The following is a 12,435-nucleotide window of genomic DNA, read 5'->3' as shown; positions in this document are numbered from 1 at the left end:
TGTTTGTTTATACAAGCACTGGGTACAGTCAGAAGCGCGGGAGGGTGAGAGAATTCACCAGAGCCAGAGCGGGGAGCAGAGCAGGCAGAAGGACCGAAGTACACTGCTGAGGGGAGCAGCGGGAGGCAGGAGAGGTCTGCGCACCATGTGGGACCCTCCTCCGGTGGCCGGGGAGCAGCCGGGGATCGAACCAGCGCTGCAGAGGTTGCGGGCAGCTGGGACCCTCCTCCGGTGGCCGGGGAGCAGCCGGGGATCGAACCAGCGCTGCAGAGGCTGCGGGCAGCTTCGCAACCCAGCGCTTAACCGCTGCGCCACCGGGGAGGCCCCTTTTTTTTAAGATTTATTTATGCGTACAAGAACTGGGGTACAGGCCAGATGTGTGGGGGGTGAGAGGACTACACCAGAGCCAGAGCAGGGAACAGAACAGGCAGACCGACTGAAATACACAGCTGAGGGGGGCAGCGGGCAAGACAGGAGAGGTCTGCCGCGCCCTGTGGGTAGCCCCCTGGCCGGCGGGGGGAATCGAACTCGCGCTGCAGTGGTTGCGCCCAGCTCCATCGGTGGCGTCTTAACCCCTTGCGCCACCAGGGAGGCCCCGCCCCTCTTCTTTTTCCACGATTGGATCCGTCGTGTAGCCTTTTATTCTGTGTCTCCTGTTTGTGCGTTTTGTTCTCGAGTCTCCGGCGCCTGCACCCGCACCTGCGCACAGTAGGCGCTTAACAGATCTCGGGCTGGGCAAAGGGCGTGTGCGCGCGGCGCGAGGTGTGAGGGCTCTGGGTCGGGGCTCCCTCCGGCCCGCCGCGCCCCGCCCTCGCGGGGCCTCCCGCCGGCCAGCCGGGCGTGCCCGGGCGGGCGGGGCGGGGCGGGGCGGGGGCGGGCGGCCGGGCCGGTCGGGCGGGTGCGCAGGGCGCGCGGGGCCCGGGCCGCGTCCGGAGCGCCGGCGCGCGCCATGGAGGGGCTGCGGCGGGGCCTGTCGCGCTGGAAGCGCTATCACATCAAGGTGCACCTGGCGGACGAGGCGCTGCTGCTGCCGCTCACCGTGCGGCCGCGCGACACGCTCAGCGACCTGCGCGCCCAGCTCGTGGGCCAGGGCGTGTCCTCCTGGAAGCGCAACTTCTACTACAACGCGCGGCGCCTGGACGACCACCAGACCGTGCGCGACGTGCGCCTGCAGGACGGCTCGGTGCTGCTGCTCGTCAGCGACCCCAGGTGGCTAGGGGCAGGGTGGGTGGGGGGTTCCTGCTGGGGGCTGGGGTCCAGGGGGGCCTGGCCGGCGTCCTGGGGGAGCCGGAGGGAGCGGCTGGGGTCCCGGGCGAGGGCTGCGGATGGGGCAGGAGGGCTTGGCCAGAGTCCTGTCTGGAGGCTGGGGGCCCAGGGGGGCCTGCCTGAGGCCCCGGATGGAGGCTAGAGGGGCCGGGAGGGGCCGGGGTGCAGGGGAGAGGCTGGGGGAGAGGGTGCCCCATGAGTCCCAGGTCGGGGTCAGACTGAGGTCCTGGGTGTGGGCTGGGGAGGCAGGTGAGCCCAGGTGGGTCCACGCTAGAGCAGAAGGGTGGACTAGGGGTTCTTCTATTCCCACCCCGGTGCTTCCCACCACTGCCCCACACCAGGCCTAAGTGCCGGCTATAATGGGAACTGGCTGGGGTGGGGGTGGGGGGCACGGAGAGAGGCAGGCGCTCCGGGACCCCAGGTGACGCGCTTCCCTTTCTTCATTCCTCTTGCTCGGTCAGCCTCTCGGGTCGCCTGTCTCTCCCCCTCTCTCAATGGCGTTGTCCCTATTTATTTCATTTCCTGTCTGTGACTCTGCCATTGCTGTCTGATGTTCTCTCTTTTTCTCTGTCCTTTGTTTCTACTCTTTTCTGTCTGTCTGTCTCCTTCTCTGTATCTCTGTGTCTCTGTCCACTTTGCTCTCTGCTGTTTTCCTGTAGAGAAGGGCGTCTCGGTGGTGGGAACAGCACCCACAGAGTCCCGGGGCAGCTTTGGGACCTGAGGGAGACTGGTGCTTGGTGAGATGGACAGAGGTGGTGGAGCGGGGCAAAGTCAGATGCTGCACTGCAGGCTCTGAGCAGGGGAGAGACTGCAGGCACATGTATGACCATGGATTTATGGGGGTCACACTTGCTGAGCCCCTAAAGGCTTGGTGTGCCAATCCAGGGTGATGCTTTGAGAGCGGCAGTCTCAGATGCTGGTTTGGGAGGCTCCAGGTGGGATGGGAGAGCCTAGCTCCCCAAACCCTCTCAGTGATGACCCATGGGCTTGGGGCTGGAAGAGGGTGCTCTAAGAAGTACATTTTTTCCTACAAAGCCTGGCAGCTGGATGACCCTCAAATGTCTACACAGTCGTTGTTCAAAATGCAGTAAGCATTTATGAAGTGCCTACTGTGTCCAAGTCATGTGCAGACAACTAGAACCCAGTGATGACCTAGACACACCAGGCTGTCACCTCACAGAGACTACTGTCAGTCAGGTGGAGGAAACAGACAAGGAACCAAATAAACATAATAGAATGTCAGGTTATAATACATGCCGTGAATAGATGCAGGAAGAGAGTGGTGCAGATGGTGCCACCTAGCAGTGGTGGCCATGGGAGGCTTCAGACAATTCAGGGTATGATGTGAAGGAACTGGTTACAAAGAGGAGTGAGTGGAAGGGTGTTCCAGGTAGAGTGAACAGCATGTGCAAAGGTCCTGGGGCAGAACCATGCTTGGTATGTTGGAGGGACAGCAAGGACAGTGTGATTGGAGCAGAATGAGGGAGAGGGAGGAAGTGAGGGCAGAGAGGGCCAGGGGGTAGGTCCTGAAGAGCCTCTGGATAGCACAGAGGACTTGCACCTTCACCTCAGAAAGGGTTGGGAGCCCTGGAGGGCTGTGGGCAGAGAACAGGTAGGACCTGACTCATGCTGGGAGGCACCTTCTGGTGGTCACTGCTGGAAGGATAGACTGTGGGTGGTAGATCTGGAAGCAGAGGGGACTGAGAGTTTGAGTCTAGGGAACCAGGGTGGAGCTCCAGATAAGTGATAGTGAAGGCTGAACTGGGATAGAGCTAAATGCTGTTCCTCCAACTTGCTAGGCATTGTCATGCCTCAGCACATTTGCACTGACTGTTCCCTCAGCCTGGAATACATTCTACTTTCTTCCCTCTTTCTGTCCCTCCCTCGGGTCCTTGAGATCTTTATTCAGATGCCACCCTTTCAGTGCAATCTTCCCTAACCACCCTGTTTAAAATTGTATCCCACCAACACGTGTAATTCCCCACCCCTGCTTTATCTTTCTCTTTGGCACTTATCAGTAGCTGAATTTCCCTATATTTCATTAAATTTTTTCATCTCCTCTCTCCAACTAGACTGTACATTCTATGAAGGTGTTTTTATCCATCCTGTTCACTGCTGTGTTCCCTGCTCAGCATATGGTACATAGTAGGTGCTCAATAAATATGAGTCGAATGTATTGTTTCCTGGAGGGATGGAAGGGCTCTTTAGTTGGGGGGAAGGTCTCAAGGTTGGAGGTGAATCCTGGCAGGTGCAGGAAGATGCATTGGCTGATGCTGAATAGATTGACACGGCCTCGAGTGCCAAGGCAAGGGCTACATTTGACCTGCAACCTGTGCCTTTCTGACCTGCAACCTGTGCCTTTCTGTCCCCTCCCTTCAGGTAGTCTGGGTTGGAGCAAGTGGAGCCATGACCGAAGGAACTGGAGATGTTGGCTGAAGAAGCAGGCTGGGGTGTGGGACACCTTCAGGAGGCACTTCCTGGGGACTTTGAGCTCAATCCAGGTAAGTCACATTATTACTTGAGACATAGCAGGTACCTTTGAAGTTGTAGAGACCACAAATGGGAAAACCAAGGGCTAGAGAGGAGTTGGGACTCACTTCTAATGACCATCACCCATTTTGGACCCCGTGGTGGGGTCACTGACCTCACCTTCTTATTCCCATTGGGATTAGCATTGGGCCTGAATAACAGTGCTGTGTGACCTTGGGCAAATAGCTCCTCTCTGCACCTTACTCCCCTCTCCAATCAAGAAATGGGCTTTGGTCTGGTTTGGTTTACTGAGAGCTTTGCCTACAATTCCTGCTTCTTCCACCAGGTGGCTCCAAAAGCTAATCTCTTCCCAGGAATGGCTTCCCAGGAATTTCTTCAGCCACACCCCTGATAAGGCAAAGGGCACCAGGGGAATCCAGCAGGAGGACATGGCTGCAGGTGTTGCTGTCCACATTGGAGCTGTTAGGAGACAGAGAAGGACAATTGGACAGAGTTGGGTCTGGATTGAAATTGTCTTCTCTCCTCCCTCCTGCTGTTCCAGGTTCTGGGCTCCTGGGGTGGTTAGTGACACACTATCCTGATAAGACAATGCCTGGACACTGCCTTGGACACTCCTGATGGAGCCCCAGTACCTGACATTGACATAGAATGGTTCCGTCCCAACCCAGGCTGCCCATATCGCCAGCTGTGCTGTGTGACCCTGCGGCCGTGGTTCCCCTCCTGGGACCCTAAGTGTCCTATCTGCACTGGGAACCACCACACCACCTTGGGAGGCTCACATCCGCAGCCAGAAGATATCACATGAAGAGAAGCACAGAGGGGAGCGGAGAGGCACTCAGGGGACTTCGTACCTTCTCTTGCCCGAGTTATGTGTCCTGCCTGAAGCGCCTTTCTCACTCCCCTCTGCCGCTCCAGTCCAGCTGGGGCTCCAGACTCCTCCAGGAAGTCTTTCCAGATTCCCTCGTCCCAATCTCTCATCACCTTGTCCTTTTATGGGCCCCTATGGGCGGACAGTCTTGGCTGAGGGGGTGCAGCCAGTAACACAATAAATCTCCAATGACCAAAAGTGGAGACTGGGCAACCCCAGCCCTCTCCCAGCTCTCCAGTATCAGCTGCATCCATGAGCTCCCTCCCACCGCTGCATCTGTGCCCACCCTCCCCCCACCCCCACACCACGGCGCTGTACTCCTTCCCTTGAAGTCCCACTGCCTTGCCCCCTTCACGGTGTCTCCCAGTTGGGTTTGAAGGGCTCTAGTCAAGTGGGTGGCGGTCTGGGGGTCTGCTGGGTGGGGTGTTGAGGAATGGGGGCATCCAGGCAGTGTGTTGTGGAAATTCTGTGTACAAGACTCTCCAGGCAGGATGCTGAAATTCTGCTGGCCTTGTGCCCTGCAGCCTCGTGGCACTGGATCCTTTGCGCAGACTCTGGGTGAGTGGGATGGGCACAGAGGCACAGGCCCACGGGGGCCTTGTTGGTGCCCCAGGCGCTGACTTTGCACAGGACAGAGGCACAGGAGCCTGAAAAGAAATAATGTTTTAATTAAGAGTGTTGTTGGCCGCAGGGCCCAGAGCACGGACAGGTGGATAATAAATTGCTGCTGAGGGGAGAGCTGTGCTCTCAGTGCATGTTTGCCTGTTGGGGGGAGGGCACCAGGCCCACCGGCTCTACTCCCCACCTCTCGAACCTCCAGTGCCAGACTCTCTCCTCCTTGAGCCAAGAGGAGAGGGAAATGGATAGCTAGAGAGGGAGTGGGAGCAGAGGCGATAGAAAGACACCCCCCACTTCATTTGAGGGGTCTCCCCTTTCATTCCTCCAGACACCTGGAGGTGTAGTGGAGTGACATGGCTTTGCTTTCTCCAGGTGTGCCTGAGGTGGGTCTTTGGTGCCCAGCTCAGGGCAGGGTACACAGATACCCAGGGACGCCCCCCCACCCAGTGCCAGCTCCTTAAGGATCTTACTAGAACAGGCCTCCTACTCTCTCCTCTGTAGGAGGTAGACTAAGCCTTGAGGTGGTTAGCAGGCACCCCGCAGAGGGCTTGGGACAGGGAGGCAGCCTTGATCCAGCTGGAGCCTGTCTTGTCTCTGGGTGACAGCCACACCCCTAATGCAAGTATCCTAGGACCCTACTTGCAAAATCCTCTGTGCACACTCAGGGGCCCACCCACCCAAACTGGAAGAAAGTAGGGTGCTCCAATTCCTTGACCTCAGCTACATGCCAGGGTCTGCACCACATCTCTGTGGGGTCTCAAAGTTCTCTGGACCACCAGCTGCGCAGTGGCCCTGTTACAACCCATTTTACAGATGGGGCAGCCAAGATCACTGCCCTCAGAACTGCTGCACCAGGGGCCCCTGAACTGAGGCACCCCCAGATCATGCAGGGGTCCCTGACAGAGGGAGGGGGAATTTCCTGTTTCCTGACTGGGGGTGGGGGTGGGCAAGAGTATTTTCAGGGCGTTTTGACATTTAACAAACAGTATGCAAATCGCATGCAAATCGCATGCAAATCACCACCCATTTCTTAAGCCTCGACAGCTCTGTCGTGTTCAGAAATAATAATGTTGGGCCTGCCCCTCAGTACTGGCCTGGAGGAGGGGTAAAAAGCCTTCCACTGCCTCCCGCTTCTCCCCACCTCTCCCTTGCTCTCTATTCCTCCCTCCCTTCCCCCCCTTTTTTGTCCTTCTCCCCCATTTTGTCCCTACTTTCTTGCTCCCCTTCCTCAGCCCTTCTCTTCCTCTTTCCTTTTTCTTCTGTTTTCTCTCTCTCCCTCCACATTTTTTTTTTAAGATTGATTTATTTATGCATACAAGAGCTGGGGCACAGGCCAGAGATGCGGGGGGGTGAGAGGATCCACCAGAGACAGAGCGGGGAACAGAACAGGCAAATTGACTGAATACACTGCTGAGGGGAGCAGTGGGCGAGGCAGGAGAGGTCTGCTGCGCCATGTGGGTTTCTCCCTGGCCGGCCGGGGATCGAACTCGTACTGCAGAGGCTGTGGATTGCTTCATAGTGAGGTACTCAACCCTCTGCGCCACAGGGAGGCCCCTCCTTTTTGTTGGAGGACTTCCTGTCCTGAGATGAGCACAAACAGCTGCAGTGGCTTTTGGAATCCCCATTTTCTAGAGGGGGAAACTGAGGCCCTCATGGACCAAAGTGGATTATGGCCTCAGGGGGAGAAATGACAGCCATGGGAGCAGTTGAGACTTGAGAAGGCTCTGGTCTGGGCCCACCAGGGCTTGGCAGGGCTCAGGGTACTGTCCTGGGGTTTCTCAGCTTTAAGTGGCAGGTTGTCAAGCTTGGATCTGGAGAAATCTCATGTTGACTCGTCTTATTTCTCCAGTCCTTCTTTCTTCTGTTACTCCATCAACATGTCCCTCAAACTCTGCCCACAGCCCCTGTGCTCAACTTGTGTGCTCTACCTTTTCTGTTTGGCAAACTCCTATTCATCCTCAAAACCCCAGCTCCAGTGCCCGCTTCTTCATTCAGCCATTTCTGATTCAAAAAGAACCTTCACTTCCCTCTGGGCTTCTGTTGCCCCATATCTCTCTCTGATCTAGCCCTGACTACTTGGTCATTTTCTACTCCAACTCCATTCCAGCATTGTCTGGTTCAAACATATCTCCAGACTTTGCATGTGTGTATACTCAGAATGCTCCTCCTGGTTATTCCATCTGGAACACCTAATATTTTTCAAGGTCTCGGCACTAATGCCCCACCTCCATGTGGGCTCTGCAGATCATTTCTTGACAGCCCTAAGGTCCTCCAGCTTCCATCCCTCCTCCTGAGTTACCCCTGAACCATGAGAGTAGAGATTTTCGTGCCCCCTGGTCTGAGGAGTTGCCTCTGGGGTCCCAGAATCCCCCAAACTGGACTCAGTAGAGGGGCCATCCTTGACTGTGTAATGAATAAATATTGAACTACTTGCAAACAAAGTCAAGTAGAAACTCCTAACTTGGCCTTAGGCTTCCTGCTCCCAGTCTACAGTTCATTCCTGAGCACCTCCTTTGCCCTCCATCCTCACTCACTTCCCACCCTGGCACAAGCTCTTCCTCTGTCAGGAGTGTCTGTTCCCTGGACTGTTCTGGGTGACCCAAGCCTGGTGTGTCCTCTCTAGTCTGCGAAACTGGGGGAGGCCGCCCCTGCCCCCCGGAGCCGCTCAGGCTCCAGGCTCCACCCCAGGAGCAAGTCTGGGCTGTGAGGAGTTTCGGGTGAGACTTGGCAGCCACCACCTCTCACCGGCCCGCGGCGTCCTGGGGAGGGGCCACCTCCTGCCTTGGCTGCCCACTCATTTTGTGCAAGCGAGAGGCAGCTTCTTCCTGGGCGGCAGGTAAATCCTGGTGATTCCTAGAGGCGGCATCTGCGACTCAGCCAGAAATTGCTGGTGGCCAGACTTCCCCTTTCAGTTCCTCCCCCACCTCTAGGCTGGGGCCTGGACTTCTCTAGCTCTGCATTTGTTTAGTGGGCACTTCCTGAGTGCCCTTTGTGTGCTGGCTCTGAGCTGACTGCAGGAGAGACCAAGGCAGAGCCTGATCGGGCTGCCATGGATGTAGGGTAGGTTGTTCATTGCACACAACACCCAGCTGAAGTGAGAGGCTCTCAGGAAGGGGAACGGCTTGGTAATCCACACAGAGGCTGCCACACAGGTTGATGGTGATCCTGACGTGCTCAGGGTGCACTCTGCTCCCCTCACCCCTCCCTTCCCCTCTTGCTCTCTGTCTCTCTACCGGCTCTTCATCTCTGACTCAGTCTCTTTCCCACATATCTGCGCCTTGTTTATTGTTCTTTGTCTCTGCGTGTCTTTATTTCTGCCTCTCCCCAATGTCTATCTCGTTCTCTCATCTCTGGATCTTTATCTTTCTCTGCTGCTCTCTGTATCCTGGTGTCTGTCTCTCCTATCCCATGTCAAGAAGGACTCCGCTTTCCCCTTGATGCTCTGAGTATGAGCTCTGGGGCATTTTCAGAAGCTGCTGGAACCACCCATTCCACAATCATTGATTAAGCACCTCCAGTTTGCTGGACACCGGGGACAGCATGGTGACCAGGATACCCAGCTCATCTGCTTGGGGCTGAGGGTCCAGCAGAAAAGACAGGGGACCTCCCAAAACCTCCCCTCTGGGCCAGTCCTGCTGTGAAATGAACTTGGGTGGTCCTTGTTCTTCTCTGGGCCTCAGTTTCCCCAACTACCCAAGGAGGGAAGTGTCTAGGGTGACGGACTAGGAGCTGCTCACATGGCCCAGGCTGTATGTTGGCAGAGAAATCCTGACTCATCTGTGTGCCCAAATGGCTTTGAAAGAATCCTCTAAGGGAAAAGTAGTTGTAAGAGAAAATAGAACAGTTGACCACCCAGACCTGCTGTCTGATTCACCCAGAGTGAGTGTGTGTGTGTGTGTGTGTGTGTGTGTGTGTGTGTGTGTGTGTGTGAGACTGCCATTCCCCTGATTATCCGGGAGACTTGCCTACCTCTTCCCTTGATGGTCCCTGGCTGTGTACTGAAGGCTGCTGGTGTCACTGTGAAGGCTCCTGACTTAACATTGACCTCGAACGTGTGCTCTGAGCCCCAGCCCCACAACCCCTGTGCTGGGCCCACATAAGAGAGATTCCAGCGGGGGGTTGTTGCCGTTTCTGCACGTGGCACAGCCTCCTCTGACCCTTTACCTTTCATCCCCCCAGGTGAATGCTCAATGTCACTTCCTTGGGGAGGTCCTTAAACAAGTCACATTTCCCTGGCTTTGTATTCTCCTACTGTGCTGTTCTTTTCCTTTGTAGCATTAATTATTTATATTATTATTCATTCAATGTATGTTTTCCCCACTAGCCTGTGGGCACCGTGAAGGCGGGGACAGGGTCTTGTCTGATCACTGCTGGATCGCACAGCATTTAATAACCAGCAAGAGGGAGGGGAGCCAGGATCGCTCTCCGTTCCCAGGCTCAACGAGCACCCCCCACCACTGTGTTCCCCTCCAGGTGGCCAAGGGGCACAGACGCCTGGATTGGGATTCCAGGCACTCTGGCTCCTGCTGCTGTGATAAATGGGGAAAATTCAGAATTAATTATTGGCTGCTCCACCGAGCAGACTCGATCTGGACAGATAAAGAGTGTCCTCACCACTGTGTCTACCCAGCACTTCTCAGGAGTTTATTAGAGATGAAGTAGCTGGCTGAGGGGAGAGACCCAGAAGGCACTGGGGCCAGATAGAGCTGGGTGCAAAGCCTGATTCTGTGGGGTCACTTTGGCAACTCACTTTCCCTCTCTGAACCTAGTTTATCTCATTTGGGATAAAAGGAAGAAAAAAATTCCTTATCTGTTGGGATAAATTTATAGGGGGAATCACCTCAAGCTAATAGAGCGTCTTTGGTGAGTTGACTTTGGAAGCTCAATTCTTTTCCCATTTAGCAGGATAAAGTGGGTTCAGGACTGGAGGCAGAATCCTTACCCAGGGTAGCGCTATCTTCCTTAGATAGTGAGAGCGTCCTCACCAACATGTCTACCCAACACTTATCAGGAGTGTATTAGAGGTTGTGAGGTATCTGGCTGAGATGGCAAACAGGTGTGAGCTGTAAGAACCGATCTAAGACAACAACCACAAAGGACCACCTGTTTGACTGAACTACTTCCTTTAGTGTCTGATTCTTGACCCCACCACTAGGGCACAGTGCCCTCTGGCTGGCAGTGCAAAGGTTGCAGCATCTTGGAATTCAGATGACCTCAAGTTACCCTTGAGCTGTCTGGTGGAAAGACCATGTGAGCTACATACATAATTGAAAATTTTCTGGTAACCTCAAGAAAAAAAGTGAAAATAAAAACAGGTGAAATTAATTTTAATAAGTTTTTAAAAATATACCCAAATGATCATTTTAACATGCCCTCCATATAAAAAAAGTTAATAAGTTAGTATCATACATTCTTTTCTTTCTTTCTTTTTTTTTTCTCTAACCAAGTCTTGAGGATCTGGTGTGCATTTTGTGCTCACTGAGTATTTTGCCTGGAGCAGCTCACGTGCCTCTACCTAGGCTCCTGGTTCCCACAATCACCCCCACAGTCAGTCCTCCCTGCAGCATCCCCCAGAGGTTGTCAGTGAACACCTGGGTCAGGTCCCGCCCCTCCTCTGCCCACAGCCCTCTATGGCTCCCCAGTGCATCATGGGATCCCAACCAACCCCACCAGCTGCACTGTCGTCATTTAGCCAGACTCACCCACCTGCCTGCCTATCCCAAGTGTGCCAGGCTTCCCCCCATCCATATTGGAACTCCTCCTGCCCAGCTTGGCACCAGCTCTGAGGTCTCCTCCAGGCTCGCTCTGCACCAGCACTGACTCCCTGGGGCTGGGGTGTTTGTGCCCATCGGAGGACCCCATGCTAAGACTTCTCTGCGAACTGTACCATGGGATGTGGGGCAGGGTTCTGGAAGTTTATGGAATGACTATAATCGTGTACAGGGTGAAGTTCAGGCTCCTTAATTGGCTTCAGGTTCTCCCCAGCCCAGAAGACAAACCTGTTAGTCCCTAAAGTGACACTCATCTTTCGAGACTTTTGAACACACGGTCTCACCTGCCAGGAAGGCATGTTCAGCAGACACTGCTCACACCTGCAGAACTACTCATAGGTCAGAGAGTCTGAACAAGTCTTTGCATTCAGCAGGATTCTCCAGCCCCATGTCCCTCCTGTCCCAGGGCTGGTGTGTGTGTTCAGTTCTGCAACTTCACAGCTTGGGGTCCAAGCTTGGGCCCCAAATCAGGGCTAAGTATATAGGAGTGAGTTGACAAAAGACTAAATAGAAGAATAAGCAAATGAGACCAGAAATGAATGATTGAAAGCAGTTCCTTCCCAAATCAGGTAGCTTAAAGGCTGTTTTCCTTTTGTCCCGGTTGTTCTGGTTTTTTATTTATTTATTTGTTTGTTTGTTTGTTTGTCTGTCTGTTTGTTTTGTCCACACATGCACTGGGTACAGTCAGAAGCGCGGGAGGGTGAGAGAATTCACCAGAGCCAGAGCGGGGAGCAGAGCAGGCAGAATGACTGAAGTACACTGCTGAGGGGAGCAGCGGTCAGAGCAGCGGGCGGCAGGAGAGGTCTGCGCGCCATGTGGGACCCTCCTCCGGTGGCCGGGGAGCAGCCGGGGATCGAACCGGCGCCGCAGAGGCCGCGGGCAGCTTCACAACCCAGCGCTCTACCGCTGCGCCACCGGGGAGGCCCAGTCCCGGTTGTTCTGGTGGGCCGCCTCTGCCACTGCAAGGGCCTTTCAAAGCACCTTGGGGGGGTCCCTCAGCCATGGCCTGACACACGTATGGACACGGGAGTGGGTGGCGGTCTGCAAGCCAGAGCGGAGCCCCAACCGGAGCCAACCGGAGCCCAGCCTTGGGGGCAGCTCCCTGGCTGGGGATTGGACTCAGGCCGCAGTGGCTGGTGATAGCTTCTTAGTGCTGAGACTTAACTTCTTGTGCCACCAGGGAGGCCCTGAATCAGGGTGTTGGGAGCAGGCCTGGAGTCTGAAGACCCCAGGCAGGCTCCTTCTCAGTTCTTGTCTTTGGCGAGGAAAAAATTCAATGTTGAGACCAAAGTCACAGAAAGGCAAGAGATTTATTGCTAGGTTAGGTAGAAGAAGACCAGGAAAGCTCTCCCAGTGGGGGTGGCTGGTTGTATTGTCTCTGGGTTCAGGACAGGAAATAACCCCTCTCTGTGAGTCAGGGTT

At 55.1% G+C, this 12,435-nt stretch overlaps 1 protein-coding gene across 1 annotated transcript in view; it reads left to right on the top strand.

Annotated features, from left to right (window-relative positions):
- Positions 1-949: 949 nt before the first annotated feature.
- TINCR (TINCR ubiquitin domain containing) overlaps positions 950-12,435 on the top strand; it is a gene marked incomplete at both ends in the record, with an annotated part of 63,046 nt that continues 51,560 nt past the window's right edge. The window contains one exon of the mRNA XM_084248643.1: positions 950-1,228. Within this exon, the coding sequence (XP_084104769.1) occupies positions 950-1,228 (279 nt within the window). The remainder of the gene's footprint in view (positions 1,229-12,435) is intronic.

This window comes from Talpa europaea (assembly GCF_964194135.1).
Source record: "Talpa europaea genome assembly, chromosome: 12".
Classification (NCBI taxonomy): domain Eukaryota; kingdom Metazoa; phylum Chordata; class Mammalia; order Eulipotyphla; family Talpidae; genus Talpa; species Talpa europaea.
This window is presented reverse-complemented; position numbering and strand designations above follow the sequence as displayed.